Consider the following 25,149-nt stretch of genomic DNA (forward strand, 5'->3'; position numbering starts at 1 on the left):
CCTTTCTGCCATTCAATATGATCACGGTTGATGTGCCTCAGGCATCATCTCATCTTCTGTAGCAATTCCCCATAGCCTTCAAATCTCTGGTCTTTTAAAAAAAATTATCTACCACCTCTTCTAAATACCTCCAATGTTCCACCCTCCACAGTGCTTCCAGGTACAGAATTACAGAGATCCACTACCCTTTCTGAGAAATTCTTCCTATGCACCTCAGTTTTAAAACCCGCTCCCCCCCCCCCCCCCCCCCGCCCCACTTACTTTGTAACGATGTCCCCTTGTGCAACATTCTCTCACCGGTGGAAATATCTTGATATCTACCTTGAATGCCCCTTAGGATTTTTATATTTCAATAAGATTATGCCTCATTCTTCTAAGCTCTAAAGAATATTGATCTAATTTCTTTAGCCATTCATAAAAGGACAAGCCCCTCATGCCAGAAATTAGCCTAATGAATCTCTTTTGGACCACTTTCAATGCTAGTCTACCCTTTCTTAAATAAAGGGACCAAAACTATGCTCAGTACACCTGCAGTGGCCTCATCAATACCCTATACAATCGTAACAATACTTTTTCATTTCCATACTCCAATCTTCTTGCAATAAAAGCCAGAGGGAGGTGATGGCACAGTGGTATTATCACTGGACTAATAATCTAGAAAACCCAGGGCATAGTTTTGATGACCTGGGTTTGAATCCACAGCAGATGGTGATAAATTCGAATTCTGGAATTAAGAAATCTAATGGTGACCATGAAAACCACTGCCAATTGTCGTAAAGACTCACCTAGTTCATTAACGTCTTATCGAGGAGGAAATCTGCCATCCTTATCTGGTCTGGGCTACATGTGACTCCAGACCCACAGAAATGTGGCCGACTTTTAACTGCCCTGTAGCAAGCCTTTCAGTTGTAATAAACCGCTAAAAGATTTGACTTCCCAACCACTCACTGAACCTGCCTGCTAACTCTTTACAATTTATGCACACGATTGCTCACCTGCAATCTCGCTCCACTTGGAAAACAGTTTGTCTTTTGATTCCTCTTTCCAAAGTGCAACACCTCACAATTTCCCACACTGGAGTCCATTTGCCAGGATTTCACTCTCTTATACAACCTACCCATAAACTATGGCACAGTCCAAATATCCTCATCACAACCTGTTTCCCACTTATTTTTGTGTCATCAACAAACTTGGACAACTAACTCTCTACCCTTTGTTCAGGTCATTAATATAAATAGTAGTTCAAAATATTCAGGAGCAGAAAGCAAATCTTGTCCAAGAATTTTTAAAAATGTTCTTAAAAAATTGCAATGAATTTGTTAGAAATTGTAAAAGCAATAAATGTCAATTACAAATATTACAAGTGACTGAAATGAAATAATTTTACTCCCTAATGGGGTGTGGACAAGTTAAGATTGTACCTGATGCATATCCTGGGCCTCGCCTCCCACGCCCTCGACTACCATAAGGTCTTCCTCCACGCAAGTAACTTGTGCTCTCGTCAGTTGAATAGCCTCTTTCTTTATCAGGGCGGTTTGCAGGGGTCCTCAAACCTGCACCCATCTGCCGAAGCTGCTCATCTATTTGTAAGCGCTCCATCCGGAGCTGGTCAACTTCCTGCGCACAAAAAGCACAAAGATGTTGAAGATGGCCAGACTCACCACAATTGTTATACAACAGGATCTGCAGAATGTTTGCAAACTTGCTTTTACCAAAAATTTAATGCAACTAATAGTTAAAGCCATATGTTTTTTTTAAGGGGGTGAATAAAGAGAAATACATCCAGTCGCACTCTGGCCAAATGCTAAGATTGAGGCCACTCTCAGAAAACACATCATTCATCCCAATGCAGCTCACCATGGCGAGAAGATTATAGCTCCATCTTAAAGTCTGACAATCAGAGTAACATTCTTCAAGTTGACAGAAAATGGAACCCTTTCGGCTGACGTGCATGCACCAGATACCACAATCGGCACTAGAAACAATAAAATCCCATTTGCCCTTTCACCGACCTGGCAACACATGAAGCTTTAGCGGTAAAGTCAGCAAAATGCATTTGGAAATGAAACTGCTTACAACCTCATCCTATTACTGCAATTTTTGGGTTACCAATGATGGAATCTCACCATTTATCTGCTTCTGCTCATCGTATGATCGCCTTTGTCACATTAATGGCCAAGCGATCCATTTTGTTCAAATTGAAGGATCCAATACCTCCCACCACTTCTCAGTGGTTTTCTCAAACTATAGCATATTTAAACTTAGAAAAAATTAGGAGTGGTACTGTTGATCCTTGGCTTAAATTTGAGGGGGTTTGGAGTCCATTTATTCAATACTTCCATATGATATAAGCTGACCCTTTTCAGATCCCTTTCAATAACCCTTGAATACCGTGGAACAGAGTTGATGACGTAATAATGTTTTTTTTTGTTTTAATTGAAGAAATATCAAGTTTTTGGGTTTTTTTTTCTTGGTTTAGTATCAATATTTTTTTTGATTTGGGTGTTCTTCTTTCATATAATTGAATTTCATTTCTTTTCAATCTTTCCTTTTGTATTTGTTCACAGTAAGAGAACGGGAGGTCTAGATTACTTTTTTTTTACTCCTTGTGATTATATATATTAACTGTTACGATTGTTATCCTGATCTCTTTGCACCATGTGTATAATTACTAATGTTATATATATTATTTTGTACTAATTTGAAAATTAATAAAAAGATTGAAAAAGAAAGAAACTGCTGCTGATGAACCAGAATTGAACTTCTATCCACTTTTGACCCAAATAAATTATGTTGTTCTTGGCAACTGAGGGCTAGAACAGCAGTGAGAGACACAGAACAAGTCAGCAATGGCTAGATAAGTCATGGAGTATAGAAACAGGCCCTTCAGCCCACTATCTATGCCAACCATCATGCCTATCTATATTGGTCCCACTTGTGTGCATTAATTCCACATCCCTCCGTGCCTTGTTCATTCAAATACTTGTCGGGATGCCTCTTAAATGTCGTTACTGATCCTGCTTCCACCACCTCCTCTGTCACTCATTCCAGATCCCAACTACTCTCTGCGTGAAAAACTTAAGCCTCAGATCCCCTGTAAGCCTCCTCTCACTCATTTTAAACCTGTGTAGTTTTAGTCACCCCTACCATGGGAAACAGACATTGGCTATCTACCCTGTCTATACCTCTATCATATTACCTCTCAGCTTCCTTGGCTCCAGGGAAGACAGATCTAGCTTATCCATTCTCTATTGATAACTCAAAGACATCTAATCCAGACAACATCCTTGTGAACCTTTTCTGCATTCTCTGTAGCTTAATCACATCCTTCCTATAGTGTGGTGACTAGAACTGCACACAATACTCCAACTGTGCCCGAACCAATGTTTTGTACAGCTGTAATGGGATGTTCCAACTTTTATACTCAAAGCTTCAGCTGATGAAGGCAAGCATGCCATATTCTGTCTACCCATGCTGTCACTTTCAGGGTACAACGTACTTGTACGTCAAGCTCTTGCTGTTCAATAACACTTCCCAAGGCCCTTCTATTCACTGTGTATGTCCTGGCCTGGTTTAACTTCCTAAAATGCATCACTTTACACTTGTCTGAGTTAAATCCCAATAGTCATTCCTTTGCCCATTATTTCAACAGAGCTGATTGTCTATTATAGCCTGTTATTATAACATTATAGCCGCCACACTCAACATACCATCTAACCTTTTCAGATAAAAAGCACTTCCAATATTTTTATTCTACCTTTTGGCATTCCTTCTGTCGATTCTGTATTTCCAGCTCTTACACAAGAACAGAACACATCGAAGCAAGAGTTTGCCCTTCGGCTCCTCACATCTGCTCTATCATTCAACAAGATCTTGGTTGATCGTCTGTCTCAAACACCATCTTTATGTCCCGTCCCCAAGTCCCTCGATTTCTTTCACATTCAGAAATGTATCGACCTCAGGTTTGAGCCTCCACAGCCCTCTGGGGTAGAGAGTGCCACAGATTGTCCAATATTTCTCCTCGTTTCAGTCCTCTAGACTTCTGTTATCTTGCACTAAAAATCCAGTTTGTCATTTAATCTCCTCTACTCCCTCACTCACCCCAAATACCACAATTTTTCTGTACTTTAAAACTTGCCTGATATCCATCCATTCCCAAATCTGATGAAATGTCATCAACCTGAAACATTTACTGAATCTCTCTCCACAGATGCTCCCTGACTTGTTGAATATTCCCAGCATTTTCCATGTTCATGTCATTTAAAGAAAAAAAGACATTTGGTAGTACACACAACTTGATTTGTCACTGGTGCTTTTCATTTCAAGCAGTAGGTAATTGAATAAGTCTTTCCAATTTCAGACAATTCAGTTTGCTAGATGAGGGATAAAATTTACAAAACAGAAGTCAGCAATGGACGGCAGATGAGCTGGGGAAGAGGAAATTGGCATGTGGAAATACACATTCCACCATTTTCTTGGTGGCTGAAAGCTTTCAATACTGCATCACTGTTGCATACAGTTTTTATATTTTAAATGCCAGTTTGCAGTTTTAGATCACTCCAACGTCATCCTCTGGTAGCAGATCACAAACAGAAAATCAGAAAAACCAATATAACATTTCTCACATCTTAGACAGCACAAAGTTTATTATAACAAATATACATAGAGAAAGCAAGCAAGATAAAAATAACAAGATCAGAATTGTTACAGCACAGAAGAATAGGCCATCTACATGTGAGTAGTGAGAGAACAGTAAATTAGTTAAATAATGAGCAAGAGACTGGAATACTTGATTTTGGGAGGGATGGGGGAGGAGGCGGCACAATGAGAAAAAGAAACATTATTCAGTACTTGAGAGCACAACGTTGCTCAGATGTAACCCAATGTGGAAGTCAGATTGCCTTAAGTTACATGAAGAATTGAGCAAAGTGCGAACAATATATATTTTAAAATAAAATGGCTGATCACTTTTGCAATTAAAATAAATTATTTGGGTGTTTTTTATTACATAGGGATATACTGCATTTAGGAAGAGCTTAGATGCTTTTAGCAGCTGGACTGCAACAACATTTGAGAGAGCTGGAAAATTTCTGTCAGACCATTGCTAGTCAAAGGACAAATCAGTAATTTTAAGATGGATTGTTGATTACACCTTTCAAATAATTTTAAGGGATCTAGTGGACGAACAGTTCAAAAACAACATTGGTTAGCTTCTACTTGCAAAGCAGAAGCAATACTAAAATCGACCAATTTTTTTTTGAGCATATAATACAGCAAAATGAAAACATCTTCACTCAGAGGATGGTGAATATATGGAATTTTCTATTCCAGAGGGTTGTGGAGGTTAGTCATTGACCTCATTCAAAACTGAGATTGAGAGACTTCTGGATATTAGAGGAATCAATGGGGATAGGGCAGTAACATGATGCCAAGATCAGTAATGATCTTGTTGAATGGCACAGCAGGCATGAACTCAGTGACCAAGTTAAGGAATAATACAACAGATGGTAAAGTTAAATCACAGGAAAGAGGTTTGGTATAAAGACAGAAAATAGGAACAGCCATCAAACTTTAAGCTTAAGTTTCAAATAAGGAAATATGGATGGAGGCATAAATGCTAGCATAGATTTGTTGGGCTTAATGGTCTATTTCTTCAGGTTAATTCATTTGTTACATAGGGCACAATTTCTGTACCCTACGTAGCAAATGAATTAACCTGGAGAAGGGGAAGTAAGTCTTAGATCTTTAATACTGAATCCAGGTTTGATACGTGAGTAACACTAAACTTGCTCTGCTTCCAGTTTGTGCAGTTGATTTAGGAGGAATTAGGATCACAGTTATGGATAAAAGGAATCAAAAGATGTATTAATGGCCAAACGATCCATTTTGCTTAAATGGAAGAATCCAATACCTCCTACTACTTTTCAATGGTTTTCTCAAACTATATCATGTTTAAACTTGGAAAAAATTAGGAGTGGTACTATTGATCCTTCGCTTAAATTTGAAGATATTTGGAGTCCATTTATTCAATATTTTCACATGATGTAGATCCCCCTTCAATAACTTTCCAACTTGAAGGAACGGATTTGACGACATAACATTGCCCTGTTTCTACTGAGAAAGTTTAGCCCAGTTTTTTTTTCTCTTTTTTTTTTGTTTGTTTTTTTTTAAAAGTTTTTTTTTGTTTAGTTTATATTGTTTATAATTTTTTTTATTGAATTGGGTTTTTTTTAATTTATATAATAAATATTTTTCTTTCCTTTCTTTTATATTATATTAATTTACTAAGAGATCGTTGGATCTACAGATTCTTTTTATATTTTATTGTTCTTTATGATTATATATGCTATGATTGTTATCCTGATCTCTTTGTATTACATGTATAAATATTGATGCTATATATCAATCTGTATTAATTTGAAAACTAATAAAAAGATTGAAAAAGAAAGAAAGAAAAGATGTACATTAAACAGAACAGACATACAATACTGTGATCAGCTAGAAAATCTAAAGGTTATGGTGGATAAATCTATTAAGCTGTCAGTCCACTGCTGGTCTGTACTCTGGCTGAATCCTTCAGACATCAACTTCCATCGAGGGAAGACAAAAACCTACTGTGTAAATTAGAGAGAAAAGGAAAATAATTGGGATTTGACTTTTTCCCTAAAGAGGTGCTGTGGTCCTCAAGTAGTTCACTAAATGAGACAAATTTGAAAACCATGGATTTGTACGAACATGGCAGGGTCATCACTAAACATCCAGAAAACAAAATGCCATCAACGTACATTCAGAACAGGTACAATGCTACCTCAGGAAAATAAATAAATGTACATTTACATCTGTGAAAGGATGTGAAATTAACAATTCATGTAAATAGTTGGGAGGTTTGGAAGCTGGAGGTACAAATGAAATGTGGGAGAAAATTGTGAGAGATGGAAATCAAGAGGGAGAAGGTTGAAGAAAATTGAAAAGGACAGAGTGAGGCCAACAAGTAAATGGAAGAAAGGAATGGACGAATGCAGATGCAAATTGAATAAGGAGGAACTGAGGAAAGGTGACGGAGATGGTAACAGAAGAAGTGGGAGAGGAGAACTTAGATGATCGAGGAAATACTGTCAGAAGAGACAGGGTCTTGGAAATGGAGATAGGCAGTAGGGGAAACAAATGTTGAAGAGGTACCTCAACAGGGAACAGCAGTAAATCTTTTCAAGATGGGTAATAACAACAATAGAAATAAAACCACTCAGCCCCATCCATCTGATCTACCATTCAACAAGACCTTGCCTGATATTTAACCTTGTTCACTTTCCTGCAGTAACAACATATCCCTTTCATTCTCCTCATGTTCAAAAACATACTGGTATCTGCCTTAAAAATACTCAGCAACTGAGTCACAACAGCCTCTTGGATATAAAATTTGAAAGATTCACTCCCCTCTTGGTGAAATTTTTCTCATCACAGTCTGGAATGGCCGACCCATTTCATTGAGAAAGTGACACCAGGTTTTACACACCCCAGCCAAGGAAAAAACATCCCTGCATTCACCCTGCCAAATGCCATAAGTATTTGTATGTTTCAATGAGATCATCTCTTATTTTTCTAAACTCAAGTCAGCATGGTCCATTTTCCTTAAAGTCTCCTCACAGGACATATTATCCATCTCAGGAATCAACAGTAAACTTTTGTTGCACTCCTTCTATCAGACATATATCCTTTCTTAGGTCATTCAAACAGACCCATACATAGTAGCTTTCAATGTCAAAAACTATCCAAGATAGGCAAAACCAAAAATGATCCAATATTGTGTGCACAGGCTCCAAAGCGCACCTTAATGGTGCCTGAATTTAGCTTCATCATAGGACTAAAAATAGCCAAGTGTTTGTGAAGAAAATGTATCATCAATTTGTAGATGGTGCAATAGCCAATGGAAGGTTATACCAGGGCTCGAAGGGGCAGACAGCAGGAACAGCATGGAATCACAACAATCTCGAACAAGACTCGTATAGTTTACACTCAGCTTTTAGGTGCAGCATCACGTGATGCTCCTCTACAGCCACCTCGAGGATTGTTAAAATCCAAGGATATGTCACAACTATTTTTTAAAATCAGATATTGCTACAATGCTCAATGTCACAATGCCTTATTCACTGGATCTCCCTACAATGTAAATCCACATCATTAAAGAAGTTCCTCAGGACAGTGTCCTAGGCTCCAGCATCTTCAGCTGCTTCATCAATGACTTTCCTTTCATAATAAGGTGCAAAGTGGGGCTGTTCACTGGTGACTGCATAATGTTGAATCCCATTTGCACGTGCTCGCATGAAACGAGACCTAGACAATATTCAGGCACGGGTTGTTAAGAGGAAAATAATATTTGCATCACAAAAGTGCTGGTCAATGACCATCTCCAACACAAGTCTAACCACTTATTCTTGATATTTAATGCTATTGCTACTGCTCAACCTGCTACTATCAAAAATCACCATCAATATTGTGGCTACAAGAGGAGGTCAGAGGCTGAGTAAGCAGCAGCAAATGACTCACCTTCTGATAAATACTTTTGACTATCTACAAGGCACATGTGTGATCAAATATTTGCCAACTGTCTGGATGAGTGCAGCTCCAACACTCAAGGTGCCGAACACTATCTCGAACAAAGCAGCCCACATGACTGGTACCCTCAGCCATTAACATAATCATTCATTCTGTCCATACACAGTGGTTGCAATGCTTAACATCAACAAAACATGATGCAGTCACTGCAACAGTACCTCTAAAGCCAGTGAACCTATACTTCAGATAAAACAAGAACAGCAGGCCTCTGGGGAAACACCAGCTGCATGTTCCCTCCAAGTCACACCCTTGGAACGCTATTTCCATTCCTTCATCGCTGCTGAATCTACGTCTTGGAACTTCTTCCCCACCTGCACTGTGGCAGTACCTTCATCTGAAGGACTGAAGCAGTTCAAGATGGAGGTTCACCACCATCCTCTCAAGGGCAATTAGGTATGGGGAGTCAATGCTGGCTCTGCCAGCGATACCCACAGGCTGCAAGATGAATAAAAAAAACAAATTCAAGTCTGACACATGAATATCAGATCAAGAATGGAAATGAAACAAATGTCCTCTAGCAAACGCAAAGTACTGGAATGAAATGCAGCTCGACAGAGAAAGGAGCTGTTCACATTTCAGGACATCACGATCAAGAAAGTTCATTCTCCATTAAGTATCAAAACAAGAAAAAGAAAGGCCATTGGACACAAAGTAGCTACAAGGAAATTAAAATAACTAGCATCACAGCCATGTCAAGAGAGAGTTCAGCTCTTACCTTTAAGTAGTTTAGATGGTAGTCTAATAGAACACGGGCATTGCTTATGCTTTCCTTTGTTCCGACAAACACAAAAGGAACCATGCCCTGTAAGTGATCATTGAATTAAAATATTTATGCCCCTAATATAAATAACCTCTCAAAATTAAAACCTTTTCATTGGTACAATTCAATCTAGAACATTTCAATATGCTACCAAATTGTATGATATCCTATTAATACCTGATTTATGCTTTGCGAGTTCAAATATAAATTCTATTCAAGAAGCCATGAATCCGTAAAGAGCAGGGTTTTTATATACGGGTAATGTCTAAACACGGTGGTGAATCTGGTGAGCGACAAAGATAACTCCTTTATTTCATGAAATTCCTGGAGATTTAGTCAGAGTCTTCGACTTCCAATTGATTGCTTCCACATAATTTCATCCTATTCCACCAAACATTCATCAACCTGTATCCTCATGAAGTCTGTAGCTGCGGATTACTTTGCTTAAGTAGTCCTTGAACACTCCATGTTATTTCAAGAATAGATTTATATTTTGGAAGAATTTTGTTTTTAAAAGTCAAGACTGATCTGTAGAGCTAAGATCTATTGTTAACGTTGAAACATTTTCATCCTTCTCAGTCAATGAAAAACTGTAAACTCACCTCAAGAGAGCCTCTGAAGTGGATAAAGTCATGTATGCAAGGTCACGGTTAACCAATTTACTTCCAGCAAAGGTGGTCAAGCAAAAGGGCAATGAAGCTTTTTTTGCCTAGCATTTTCGCACAGGTTATGATTTAAATATCAGAAATGTTTATGAACGTTTTACCCAATTACTTGCCATAATCACAAAAGGACTTAATTCCACTGTGTAGCAACTGCCTTCAAATAATATAGTCAACTTTTGTTCATACATTTTCATATTCTGCCTTCAGGACATCTTGATCTACAATGAATTATTTTCAAAGTACAATTAATTGTTTTACGAGTAGATATGGGAGACATTTTGCATCCTGCAAGGTGTCACGATCAAATAATTAATGATATTAATCTGTTTTTTGGTCACATTAACTAAAAAAGACAAGGATTCTAGAACTCCCTAGTATCATTGTTCCTTGCACTGTATCATCGTTTATTTTGTCGTTTAGTTTGCAAGTGTAAGCTGTGTATAATTTATGTTAATTTAAGTTTGTTAACTTATGCTTGTCCTTGTCTTGTAATACACTGTGCTGCTGCTACAAAAAGCTAATTTTCATGGCATTTATACCCTGTGTATGTATGCCAACGACAACAATAAACCTGAACTCTTTTTTGCATTTAACTCAACAAGCAGGCATACCATGGCTTCATATTTCATCTGAATTACTGGAACTTTTGTCTTCCTCAGTAGCTTTGATGATTGGGAACGAAATCATAAAATTCCAACTCACATTTTAAGTATCGACTCTTGGAAAGAGCTTGAGAAACAGGTATTGGTACCTCAGTGAATGGCTTGCTCTGCTGTCAAAAGTCCTGGTGTACTGCTCATTGCCAATTACAAAATATGTTGGCTTTTATTTGACTACGACAGGCAGGGCTATGACACTCTAGGAATTACAACATACAGATTGTCTGCACAGATTTACAGTGCTTTCTTGGGAGCTAAATATGATAGAAAGCTTCACATATCTGACAGTGATAGCTATGGGAAGTTTCTTAGAGGGACAACCAATGAAAGGAAACATTGATTCCAATCACAAAAGGCAGCTTATATCTCAGTTTGATCATTTCCTTGTGAGTTTTAAGTTTAGAAACCTTACTTTTCTGGAAACTCTTTATAGAAAATGACACCTGAAAAGAACAATCTGACGGGTTTTGTAATCTATTTTAAAGACTCAGTAGATTCGTAAAGTAAAACTTTCATTCTCATTTGTTACTTGCGTATTTGCAGGTTCCTGCCTCAGGTTTTTCTGACGTAAGTTGCACATGCGTGCACACGCACATAAATGGATATTGTTCAGTCTTCGAAGTTAATTGTTAGTTAGTTTGATCATTGGTGCAAATAGATTATATGCTTCCAGGGTTTATTATTACTTCGGAAACTTGCAAATTGCAATTGATAATTACTTTAAATAATTTCGTATCTTACACACAAAAAGTGCAGCACAAGGTGTGCACTCGTATAGCACTTTAAAAATCGTACTTCTATATATGATTCCTGTCTACAAAGACTTGTTTCCTGTCAGCAGCTCCTTGTTAGAATTATTAAATTTGCCCATGGCTACACTTCTAATGGTAACCATTTATAATTATAAACAAATGACACGATGCTACCTTTTCCCCACAATCAGCAGAGTTCTTCCCACAAATATTTAATTTCCCACCCAAGTAACTGAAATTTTTAGTGTCCAAAATTATTTTGCAAACTTATTTCACAATGATCATGAATTCACTAAATGTCCTCTGTCTTCATTAATAATGTTAGCTAGGATAGATATTTAAAGGTATTAGCCTTTAAAAAAAACAGCACTTTGCCAACAAGAATGTTGCTTAGTTTTAGTCTGTGCATCGTATTCAGTTTTCCAGACTGTATCACTGCCAATCAATAGCTGAGCTGACGGCATTGTTTCTTTAGCTTCTCCTATCAGTTTCTGCTCAGTTGTTTTGCAAAATTAATTTAAAACTGAAGAAAAAAAAGTTAAGCAATATTTTACATAAGTTTTGAAATGTGGATTCTGCAAGTGAACAAAAACTGCTCCTTGCACAACTATTGCAGTTGTGTGTTATGGAAAATGAAGGATGTTAACCCCAGAGAGTCAGAAAATTTTAGTTCAATTAAAGAAGTTGATTTCTGAAGTCACTGTTCACCCTGTATTTTGCTGAGTTTGGAAAAAGCAATTGTTGACACTCGTTCAAATTTCTAATATCCATAAGGCAGAAACAAAGACTACTTCATCATTCTGGCTCATAAACACAGGGAACGATTTGAACATCCCACTGTGGTGGTGGTAGGGCTGGGTGAGGGGTTAGTTTTCATGAATTATGTGTTCACAGCTAAAATCATGAACTCGCAAAATCCTTTAATAGAATAAAACGTTCCAAGTTGCTTCACACAAACGCATTATCAAACAATATCTGACATAAGAGCTACAAACAAATATGAGGGCATGTGTACAGACTCTTGGTTAGAGAGAAGCACTTTAAGCAATGATAGGTACAAAGGCTGGGGGTTGGGGTGGAATTTCAAAGCTTATTGCCTCAGTAGTTTTAATCAAGAGGCCAAAGTTGAAGATGTGACAATTCCTATATTGGGCAATTAATTAGGGTTGGGCAATAAAAGATGCCCAAATCCTGAAAAGTGAATTAAAAAAAAAGGGTTATAGGATTGGGGAGATTATAAAACAGGAAAAGGTGGGGCCATGAAAGAGGTTGTAAACAACGAGAACATTAAAAAAAATAAAGGTGTTTAACTAGGACTCAATGCAGATCAGCAAGCACAAGGATGATGGGTAAATTTGATGAGTTTGACCATTATTGCAAGGAAGATGTAGCGCAAAAGCGGGAAGCCTTGATATAACTACAGGATGTTGGTGAGACCATACATGGACAACCATGTACAGTTTTGATCTCTTCCTTAAGAGGTATGTACTTCCATTAGAGGCAGTTCAAAAAGATTCACTAAGTTGATACCAAGGGTAGCATGGCTGCCTTGAGGAAAGAGCGAGTCTATACTTACTGGAGGTTAGAAGGATGAGAGGAGACCTTCCTGAAGCATAGGTTCTGAAGGGTTTGACAGGACAGATGCTGAAAGGATGCTTCCCCTCATGGGAAATAGAGAACTTGGAGACAGAGTTTCAAAATAAGGAGTTATCTATTTAAGAGGAGGGTTGTGAATCTTTGAAATTATCTACTCCAGAAAGCTGTGGAAGATGAATCGTTGAATATATGTATTCAAAGATGAGATGGACAGATTTTTGACCCGTAGGGCAGTCCAGGGTTATGGTGAACCAGTAGTATAGTAGAGCTAAGATCAAAGATTAGATCAGCGATGATCTACCTCAATGGTGGAGCAGGTTTGAAGGATAATTTTTCCTACTCCTGCTTCTTCAGGTCTTTTCACATATACAGTCGAGTTTTGAATGATGTAAGAGATAAATGCTTCAGAAAATGGCAATCTGAAAAATCAGAACATGCTGAAAATACAGCATCGGAGCAGAAAGAAACAGAGCTAACATTTCAGTATGACTATTTATCAGAACTGGAAGAAAGTTTTGGATAATCTCTGCATAGAAGAGTTCAGCCACAAAGGCATTGCAAGAGTGAAGTCAGGAGGGAACAAGACTGCAAATGAGACTTTCAGCACAGATGAACCAAGGCAGAGATGGAAAATGCAGCCTTGGTAATGATACAGGGGTGAGTGAAGCTTCTCTCAGGGCCAAATATGGCACCAAGGTTGGAAACAGTAAATGATGGTTTTCTGCTTTAACAATCTTTATTAGATAGTAGGCAAAAAGTGGCTGAACTTGCTAATCCCTTGGGAGTGGAGGAGGGATCTTATGTGTTAGAAAATGTGGGGCTTAGTTTACTGCATGGGATTTAACAGGAGACAATGTTGGGGGTTGAGGGGAAACATTGGTGAAATCCTTGGCTCTGAAGCACTGGCAAGGGGATAGACTTCAATTGCATCAGACCTTGAGGGCAAGGAGATGGGGAAATATATCTGCTGTCTTGTTGCTGGAGGACACAGATACAGGTTGGTGTATTTGGAATAGGGTATTTTACATGTTTTGGATACATTTTTCTCAAAATGAAGCTGCAGTTTTACTAGGCATTGAACATAGCACAACATACCTCTTCCCGTGGAATCTTCTTATCACCGTCTCCTTCAATTCTCACTCGGACAACTCCAGACTTGTCTACAATTTCTTGTATGAGCTTTCCATTTTTGCCTATTACTTTTCCTGGACAAGAATTATATAGATATTGAGAGCTACCAAATTCAGATTTACAAACTTAATGACTGATTTTGGTTTTAAATGACAGGCTTACCTACTAGGTTCCTCGGTACTTGTACAGAGTCCTCCGTAAATTCGAGATAATTCCTGGCTTGCTTGACTGCTTCCTGGTCCTATAAATCAGATTGATATTAAAGGAAGAATGTCGCCTAGAGAAAACATTAATTTCAACTAAATTAATGATATTAATGTTACCATTTCTGTATAAAGTTAAACTGCAATCCTACTTGTATTGGATTTACTTGTTAATATTCTCCCTTCTCTACTGAAAGAATCTTCGAATGATTACACCATGAAAGGCATCCTGTGAAGTCCACGCCTGCTCTCTGCAAGAGCAATCCAATAATCTCATTCCCCATGGCCCTGAGTTATTTTTTTTCCATCCTCAAATATCCAATTCTCATTTGAAAGCAACAGATGAATCTGCATCCCACCATCCTCTCTCACTACATGAATATTCTCCCCGCAGCCATGATTTTTCTCAGCCTTTATGCCAACAGAAACAGTCACTCACTATTAACTTCATCCAAACTCTTGATTCTGAACACTTTCATCAAATCACCCTTCATCCTCCTCCACTACAAGAACAGTTTTAGCTTCTCCAGTTAATCCACGTAACTGAAGTCCATCATGCCCAGGGACTATTTTGGTAAATCTTGTGATTTTTCCTGTAGCATGTTTACCAGAATCATGCAATACTCCAGCTGAAGTTAAACCAATCTTTTAGAGATTCAACATAACCTTCCTATTGCATTCTCTGTCTATTTATAGAGCCTACAATTGCATCTGTTTTTTTTAAAAATCCATTTCACAATCAGCACTGCCACCAAACATCAGCACATATATACACACAGGTCTCCCTATTATTGCACCACTTTAGAATTGTACTCATTAAATTCTTTGTTCTTCACATGTGCAAAATTTTATCTGAATTGTATCTGCCCAAACCAACCAGTCTGCTTATATTTTTGTGAATTCTGTCACTACACACTCTGTCATCCCTTGCCATACTTCCAAGCTTTTTCCCCCCATCTGAACATTTTGAAATGGTGCCCTGTGGACCCTGGTTCAAGTCATTCTTATGCAGAAGAATAATTGTGGTCTTGGTTTGCTCCATGGGGAAGATGACTGCATATCTTCTTCTAAACCCTAAAATAACTGTTCACCAGATCTGTATTTCCTGACCCTAAGCCAGTGTCATTCTACCACCACACTTTCACTTCCATGGACTTCAATTCCACTGACAAGCAGAAGCAACAGCTTCATTAGGAGAGACATGTAGATAGTTATGGGAATGATAAAACTTCCCAACCACACTTTTGGAAACTTCAAAATACTAATGCAGACACAACTAACCTGAAAATCCTTCCTTTTTACAAAGGAAGAAGGTCACCATGAATAAAATGCTTTCAGGACAGTTCTTACGTCAATGAATGACCTTGCTTCCCAGTTTAAAAGCTCATCAACCAAGATGAGAAATATGAAAGATATATTAAATTTGACAATGTAGGTGCAAATGTGCACAAGGACTCAAGGGCAGCATGGTCTCACTGCATGCAGAATGCTTTCTTTCTCAGATAGGGGATATCTTACACTGCCTTTCTTCTTCCACATAGCATCATACTAAATCAACCACCTCAGCAGGTGAAAATAGCTCTTTAAAATAGATCAAGTGACCTATTGTCAGGCTAAAAATCATCCTAGTTGAATTATCAATGTGGAATTGGGTGCAAATACACAACATGCAAATATTAATTACAAACTCCTTCGATTAACAAAATCAAGTCTGAAAAGATAGTCAGAAGGCTTTAAATCTATTAGAGTTTATCCAAATGAAATATATTAGTTCAACTGTTTGTCCGCTACCTTCCGAGGAGACTACTGCCCCTGTGAATGGCCCTAAAAGGCTACATTTATAAACTGAAAATGTAAATGGATAGAGATCTTTCAGTATCCACATAAAAGTATATATGATCCACTGCCAATTCATGCAGAGATGGGTAAACATTAACTCTGTTAATAGCTTAGCTAAGAACCTGACGAAAAGCATTTTCACAACCCAAGCATTTAAGGCAGAAATAAAAACAAAACTGCTGGAAGCACTCAGTAGGTCAGGCAACATCTGCGGAAAGGGTTCAGACGAAGGGTTCTCAACCTGAAATGTTAACTCTGTTTCCGTTAACATTTCCAGAGATGTTGCTTGAGATGTTCCAGAGATGTTGCTTGACCTGCCGAGTGTTTACAACATCTTCAGCATCTGCAGTTCATTAATTTTTATTTAAGGCACTGCTCATCAACTACTTAAAACAAGATCATGGTCTCTCATGGATCCTGACTTGCATCCCACCCCACTGTGAAGTAGGCAGAAGATAGTGACTAATTTTTGGGAAGTGCCAAATTTGAGAAATATACCCCTCCCAGTGGGTGCCAACTATCCCTTGATGGGCACACCTCTGTTCTTATCTCTTAGGAAGATGATTCCTTGATGCTTGGGGCACAAATAGTCTTGATAGTGGTGAGGAATCCCAGCTGCCACGGTTGTCAGTTACTCCTGCACTCCATCCATCCACCATATCTTCTTTGGGTCAAGAGATCTCTGTTGGACCTCAGCCCTCAGATGATTGCAGATCTGCTTTTTTCACTCACGAGTCTTTTCATTTACTCCAAAAAAACTCTTGTACTTTTGATTTATTAGCTCCTGGATCTCCTATTTGTTCTCATCATGCCACTCTTTGGGTTTTGTGGTAGAGAAGGAGTATTTCTTCACAGGTGTTAATTATGCTGCTTCTGTTGGTTGGAAGCCATCACTTTGGGTGTTGACAGAGTACAGCTTTCTTCATGAAGTTTTTAAATACTTCGATTTTGATTCTCCAGTCACAGCATTTCTGCCACCACTACCATTTTGGGGCCAGGTTGATGGAGGGGACAGAGCTATCGGACAGCGGCTGGCTGAGTAGTCACTGTCGCCTGCTACGGCACAAGTCATGCCCAAGTGCTCAAAGTCCAACAGCTGTCAATGGTTGGACCAAGTGTGTTATCACAAGGCCTTGACAAAACAAAGGTGCTGGGTATGACAAGGCTGTGTTCTAAGAAATTTGGTTGGAGGAGAACTTTATTGGAATTAGTTTTCCTTTCCTTGTCTTTCCACAGCTTTGCACCCCCTTTTCTAACTGTCAATGCAATCGCCTAGGAGGATCAGCTTGTCTCCCATTGGGAGATGGGTCAGGTTCGATCACAGACCCAATCCCAATGAAGACTGGGATTAAGCAAGATTATGTCATTGCACTAACCTTCTTCTCAATCTTTCTTGTTTCAATACTTCAGCTCATCTCCAATGAGTGCGTGGCTGGGGCAAAACTAAATTTACAGAGCCCGGAGGAAAATGTTTAATTCTTGTCACTTCCACTAGGATCTAATAGGATGCAAAACTGGGCTGAGAAGTGGCAGATGGAGTTCAACCCAGATAAATGTTAAGTGGTTCATTTTGGTAGATCAAATATGATGGTAGAATATAGCATTAATGGTAAGACTCTTGGCAATTTGGAGGATCAGAGGGATCTTGGGGTCCGAGTCCATAGGACACTCAAAGCAGCTGCATAGGTTGACCGTGTGGTTAAGAAGGCATATGGTGTATTGTCCTTCATCAATCGTGGAATTGAATTTAGGAGCCGAGAGGTAATGTTGCAGCTATATAGGACCCTGGTCAGACCCCACTTGGAGTACTGTGCTCAGTTCTGGTCACCTCACTACAGGAAGGATGTGGAAGCCATAGAAAGGGTGCAGAGGAGATTTACAAGGATGCTGCCTGGATTGGGGAGCATGCCTTATGAAAACAGGTTGAGTGAACTCAGCCTTTTCTCCTTGGAGCAACGGAGGACAAGGGGGAACCTGATAGAAGTGTATAAGATGATGAGAGGCATTGATCATGTGTATAGTCAGAGGCTTTTTCCCAGGGCTGAAATGGTTGCCACAAGAGGACACAGGTTTAAGGTGCTGGGGAGTAGGTACAGAGGAGATGTCAGGGTAAGTTTTTTTTACTCAGAGAGTGGTGAGTGCGTGGAATGGGCTGCCGGCAACGGTGGTGGAGGCGGATATGATAGGGTCTTTAAGAGACTTTTGGATAGGTACATGGAGCTTAGAAAAATAGAGGGCTATGGGTAAGCCTAGTAATTTCTAAGGTAGGGACATGTTTGGCACAGCTTTGTGGGCCGAAGGGCTGAATTGTGCTGTAGGTTTTCTATGTTCTATGTTCTACTCCAGAACCAAATTCACTCCAATCTCAGTTAATGAGCCACAGTATGTAGATGATGCTTGATTTCATGCACACTCTTACATGGAGCTCAAAACCATCCCCAATCCCTTCACCAATGCACACAATAGAATGGGCTTTACAATAACTTCCCCCTGCACACAACACTGCTTCCCTCTCTAATCAATCAACATCTTTGATGAGACCCTGGACAACATGGATCACTCTGATAGCTACTTCTCAGCAAGGGTAGATATTAATGCCAAAAACTAATACCCCCCTGTAGTGCATCAGCATAGCTTTCAGTTGCCCAAAGTTAAGAGCAGTTGAAGGCAAGACCAAAAACCACCACCAAACTAGTGATCTACTGAGCAGCAATACTCACCACTGTCCTCTGTATGGAGATGAGAACAACCTTCCACAAAAACCTCAAAGAAATTAAGAGCTAAATGCTGTCTCCAAAGTCATCCAAATCCATTGGGAGGACAAGTGAATCAATTGCACTATCCTCCCCCAGACCAACATCTCCAGTCTCAAGGTTCTGATCATGCTTCACCAGCTCCAATGGACTAGCCACAAAACTCCCAAAATGAGCAATCTACCCCATGCTCCAACATTAAAGGATATCTCCAGGAAGGTGAAAAAAAATGCTCCAAGGGAATCGTTAAAACCTACTTGTAGAAATGTCACCGACTGAGGAAAACCACTGGCCTTAGACCACACCAACCTGGGAGAAGTAGCTGAGAAGACTCCAAGCACTTTGAATCTGTCATGCAGGAGCACATGAAAACCAAGTGCAAACTGCAAAAGGAGTGCACAATACCCAAACTACCCACCCACCTGATCAAGATCTGCCTGCCCACCTGTGATAGAGTTTGCTGATTCCAGACAGTATACTAAATCACCTCAAATCATACTTGAGATTGAAGTACTGCCTAAGATATAAGCAAATTCAACATGGCTAGGATCATAGTCTTCCACATAGACAACATCTATTGACAAACAACCCAATAGTTTGAATAGAAGAATAAACAGAATTACAAACCAAGCTTAATCCAACTGGGATTCACAGAATTGAATTTCAAAGCTGTTTTCAAGAAACATTCAGTTACACTATCTCAAGGGAGAAGACCTTAAATGGTGCATTTAACACACCCTAAGGCCGCATTAAGGTCCATTACAAAACTGCTCTCTGAAAAGTTGGGACAAAAACATTCAAGAACAAGATTTTGAAGATTTCACCAATACAAACACAGGAGAGGTTAATGCTTGCTTGTGTAGTTATTAAAACACATCTTTTTCTGTTTATCTTTTCACATCCCAACATTTCTACTAAACTTAAGTAGAATATCCCCCAAGCAATCTAGTTGCATTGTTAAAGCGAAAATGTAAATGGTACAGAGTACACAAAAAGACAAACTTTATTATGGTCCAAAATTCCATCTCGCAAACATGCTGTGACAGGCACAGTAAACACTATTACCAGCAAAAGACAAACTGCTGGAGTAACTCAGCAAGTCAGGCAGCATCAGTAGAGGGAAATGGACAGTCGAGACCTGAAACGTCGACTGTCCATTTCCCTCTACGGATGCTGCCTGACCTGCTGAGCTCCTCCAGCAGTTTGTTTTTCACTCCAGATTCCAGTCTCTTGTGTCTCCAGAATGCTACTACCATTTTGGACTCCACAAAAACAGAACAAACAGCTATGGGCATTGCCTGGATGTTAGCTCGTTAGACATCAGACCACCGACTTGTTTTCTTATAGTACTTTGGAATCTTTAACATCTACCTAAACAGGCAAGACCAGATCACTGTTTAATGGTTCACCCAATGATGAAACTCCACTTGTTCTGCTGAAGGCTCTGGAGTCTGTCTTTGGCTCAGGTGAAAACAATGCCACAAATTCAGTCAATACAATTTGTCTTGTACATATTACACGGCATCTGGAAATTCAAAGGCAACTTTACTCAATGTGCTAATGATGAAAGAGTTTAAAGAATATTCTGATGCTGGCCCATATTCACACAATACACGTGCAGGGAAGAAACAGAATCAGTAAATGGAAGTTTCGCTAGGGAAATAATGAGCTGTAACTAAAGAAAACTGCAATAACTACTGTTATGGTTCCTCATTTCCAATCGTGCCCACAACTCTCAGGTTGCGCCTTAAGCCAGAAATGTTGATTGATCTATTTCCAGCATGTTCAGCTTTTATTTACAAATGACAAAACACAACTTCTGGTTTTACAACCACAAGCATTGCTGGAAAATTATTTCCAGCAATGCAGGAAAAGAAATCCTACCAAATTAATTTGCTTGCTTCTGCTATCACTTTCAGTCAAAAGGTCAGAAGAACTGAAATGCTGCCTGACAACTGCCCCCCACCACTTCACTGCAGGGCTTTGCATTATTGGACGAGAGAACCCTAGTCTCTTTAACTTAATTATCCTACAGTGGAACCTTACACTACTATATTAAAGGTATTTCAATAGCCTTTCCCATCCTGGGGAATTCTGCCAAGAAGAAATGCAGTAACAAGTGAGAATGCAATCATGTCCAAAATTCCATACTCATTGATAAATTGCAAATCATGCAGAGTTGGAGATACTTTTTGTTCTCCTGTGCGTCACAAATTCAACATCTGTAAGTCCCCCAAACACGACGTGAACCCCATCACAAGGATCACTAAAACTGAAGGGCCACCACAAGATCACAAGACAAGGGAGCAGAAGCAGGCCATTCGGCCCATCGAGTCTGCTCTAAGGAAAAGGGAAAAAATGAGAAATGGAGGGGGAGGAAGAAGAAAAAACTATTCTAATCCCAATTTTCGGCCTTATCCCCATATCCCTTGATACCCCGACTATTTAGATATCTATCTAGCTCTTCCTTAAACACCCCCAATGATCTGGCCTCAACTGCTGTACCTGGCAAGGAATTCCACAAACTAACCACCCTCTGGCTAAAGAAATTTCTCCTCATCTCTGTTTTGAAACTGTACCCTCTAATTCTAAGATTGTGCCCTCTAGTCCTGGACTCACCCACCAAGGGAAACAGCACAGCCATATCTACTCTGTCCATTCCTTTCAACATTTTAAATGTCTCTATGAGGTCCCCTCTCATTCTTCTGTACTCCAGTGAGTACAGTCCAAGAGCTGACAAACATTCATCATACGCAAGCCCTTTCATTCCGGGAATCATCCTCGTAAATCTCCCCGAACCCTCTCCAATGTCAGCATATCTTTCCTAAGATATGGGGCCCAGAATTGCACACAGTATTCCAAATGACGCCTCACTAGTGCCCCATAGAGCCTCATCAACTCTTCCTTACTTTTATACACTATACCTCTCGAAATGAATGCCAACATAGCATTTGCTTTCTTTACCACCGATCTGACCTGGTGGTTAACCTTTAAGGTATCCTGCACAAGTACCCCAAAGTCCTTTTGTACTTCCGTACTTTGAATTTTCTCTCCTTCTAGATAATAATCTGCCCATTTATTTCTGTTTCCAAAGTGTACAACTGCACATTTCTCAACATTGAATCTCATCTGCCATTTCCTTGCCCATTCTCCTAAACTGTCTAGGTCTCTCTGCAAACTTCCTGTCTCCTCAATATTCCCTACTCCTCCACCTATCTTGGTATCATCCGCAAACTTAGCCATAAAACCATTTACTCCATCATCCAAATCATTAATGTACAAGGTAAAAAAAAGCGGCCCCAACACCGACCCCTGCAGAACACCACTAGTAACCGGTAGCCAACCAGAACCAGATCCTTTTATTTCCACTCTTTGCTTCCTGCCAACCAGCCAATGCTCCACCTATTCTGTTATCCTACCATGACCTCTCATCTTATTAATCAGTCTCTTATGAGGCACCTTGTCGAAGGCCTTTTGAAAGTCTAAATACACAACATCTACCGCCTCTCCCTTATCCACCCTACCTGTGATTTGTTTCTTCAAAAATCTCCAATAGGTTGGTCAGGCAGGATCTTCCCTTCACAAAACCATGTTGGCTAGGACCTATCTTGCCTTGCACCTCTAGGTATTCTGTAACTCCATCCTTGAGGATCAATTTCAATAACTTTCCCACCACTGACATTAGACTAATAGGTCTGTAATTTCCTTTATGCTGCCTCCCTCCTTTCTTATACAGCAGAACTACATTTGCGAGCCTCCAGTCCTCCGGAACAATGCCGGAATCTATCGATTCCTGGAAAATTATCACCAATGTCTCCGCTATCTCTAAAGCCACCTCTTTCAGAACCCGGGGATGCACTTCATCCGGTCTGGGAGACTTATCAGTCTTTAGCCCATTTAGTTTTCCTAGCACCTTCTCTCTAGTAATCTTAACTGAACTCAGTTCCATTTCGTGAGACACCTGACTAACCGGCACATTGCTGATGTCCTCCACAGTGAAGACCGATGCAAAATACTCATTCAGTTCCTCTGCCATCTCTTTATCGTCCATTATAATATCTCCTGCACCGTTATCGATTGGTCCTATATCAACTCGTGTCTGTCTTCTACTTCTTATATATTTAAAAAAACTCTTAGTATCCTTTCGAATGTTATCCGCCAACTTCCTTTCATAATTCATCTTTTCTTTCCTAACGACCTTCTTAGTTTCTTTCTGCAGGTTTTTAAAAGTTTCCCAGTCTTCTGTTTTCCCACTGATTTTTGCTTCTTTGTACGCCCTCCCTTTTGCTTTTATTTTAGCCTTCACCTCTCTCATTATCCACATTTGTGCCTTTTTTCCATTCAAAACCTTTTTTCTTGGAATATATCTATCCTGCATTTTCCTTATTTCTTGTAGAAATTCCTTCCATTTCTCCCCTGCCGTCCCTCCAGCTAGCTTACTCTTCCAATCAATTTGGGCCAACTCCTCTCTCATACCATTGTAATTTCCTTTGTTCCACTGAAATATCGATACACCAGTTATCAGCTTCTCCTTCTCAAACTTGAAACTGAACTCAATCATATTGTGATCACTAGTTCCCAGTGGTTCCTTTACCTTTAGTTCCCTAATCACCTCCGGTTCATTACACAGTACCCAATCCAAAACAGCCGATCCCCTGGTGGGCTCATCAACAAGTTGCTCCAAAAAACCATCCCGTAGACATTCCACAAACTCACTCTCCTGAGTTCTATTGCCTTGCTGGATTTCCCAGTCCACCTTCATGTTAAAATACCCCATACTTATCTTCACATTGTCACTCTGGCACGCTTTTTCTATGTCAAACTGCAACTTATCGTCCACTTCCTGACTGCTATTTGGGGGCCTATATATAACTGCTACTATTGTCCTTTTACCCTTGCTATTTCTTACCTCCACCCATAAGGATTCCGCCTCTTCTGACCCAATGTCCTTCCTTTCTATTGATTTTATATCACTACTAACCATCATGGCCACACCTCTCCCTCTGCCTACCCGCCTATATCTTCTTACAGAAATATGGCACAGGAAGTCAAGGTAACCTTGCCAATAAGCACAATCCATGAATAAAAATTAGGACTACAACAAGAACTTTAAACGCTTTACCAATTATTACAGAAATAATTATTTATACTTCCTTTGCATAGCACCTCCCCCTCCACAACTTCCCCCTCCATCTGCTCAACTGGCCAAATGAATGGAAAATGAGCAAAGCCAATCAGAACAGTAAAATGGAGAGAGAAACATCCAAAAATATCGAACTTTATATATGAGACAGTTTCTTGGCAGAGCCAGAGATGCATATAAGTTTTAAGTAATCTCAGTGACTAAGCATCCACAGCCTTCCATGCAGTACAGGATTCTAAAGGTACACAGTCTCCATTGAAAACCTCATCTCTGTCCAATAGGGTCAAGCTCTTCTCCTGAAACCAAAATCCCTAACTCTACAATCTTTAGCCAGAAAAATCTGACTTTTAGCTTCTATGTTATTACACCCTCTAAGAATTTTATCACCCTTCATTCTTTTCAACTCTGGACAATATAGATCCAGGAAAGTCCATAAAAACAAGGAACTATAACATATTTGTATCAATGATGACTGGCATTATTCTTCAACTGAAACTAACATGGTGAAACTCAGCTGTACCTATTAAACATTCACATTGTTAACAATGAACTTGCTTATTCTAAAATGTATTCTAAAAGAACCCACCTCACCGTAGATGTGGAAAGTGCAAGTCTCTTCATCCAGTTCAATAGCAGTGACACCTGGCACTTTCCTCGCCTGCTGAATGTTGGCTCCGTGCGTACCAATGGCGAGACCCATGAGGTCTTCTCGTACTATGAACTGTTCGTGGAAGCGTGAAGCCAGCTGCCGAGAACTCTAAAAGAAATTAAAGCATAGCATAGCAGATATAGTATCAATGGAGACAACAACTATATTATCTTATGATGATCTTCTTGGCAAGTTACAAAGGAACACAACTTTTTAACTGAAGTGAGCTGCCATCAGTGGAAGAGAGAATTTGCCTTTTGAATACATTTGCTCCCTACAAATTGCAAGACAAAATAAGCCTTTTCATCCATGAGTTAACTTCAGATAATGTATACATTCCATTAGCAACACTCTCTTAGTGAAGTATTTTGTTGGTCGGGAAACAT

At 39.4% G+C, this 25,149-nt stretch overlaps 1 protein-coding gene across 2 annotated transcripts in view; it reads right to left on the reverse strand.

Moving 5' to 3' along the window:
* Positions 1 to 25,149, reverse strand: part of fmr1 (fragile X messenger ribonucleoprotein 1) — a 71,196-nt gene that overhangs the window by 14,356 nt on the left and 31,691 nt on the right. For both annotated transcript variants that reach the window (XM_052022098.1, XM_052022099.1), the window contains exons 8-12: positions 24,701 to 24,871; positions 14,339 to 14,417; positions 14,141 to 14,250; positions 9,329 to 9,415; positions 1,422 to 1,617 (exon numbers count right to left, since the gene is read on the reverse strand). In XM_052022098.1, the coding sequence (XP_051878058.1) occupies positions 1,422 to 1,617; positions 9,329 to 9,415; positions 14,141 to 14,250; positions 14,339 to 14,417; positions 24,701 to 24,871 (643 nt within the window). The remainder of the gene's footprint in view (positions 1 to 1,421; positions 1,618 to 9,328; positions 9,416 to 14,140; positions 14,251 to 14,338; positions 14,418 to 24,700; positions 24,872 to 25,149) is intronic.

The sequence above is a fragment of the Pristis pectinata genome, chromosome 8 (assembly GCF_009764475.1).
Source record: "Pristis pectinata isolate sPriPec2 chromosome 8, sPriPec2.1.pri, whole genome shotgun sequence".
Classification (NCBI taxonomy): Eukaryota; Metazoa; Chordata; class Chondrichthyes; order Rhinopristiformes; family Pristidae; genus Pristis; species Pristis pectinata.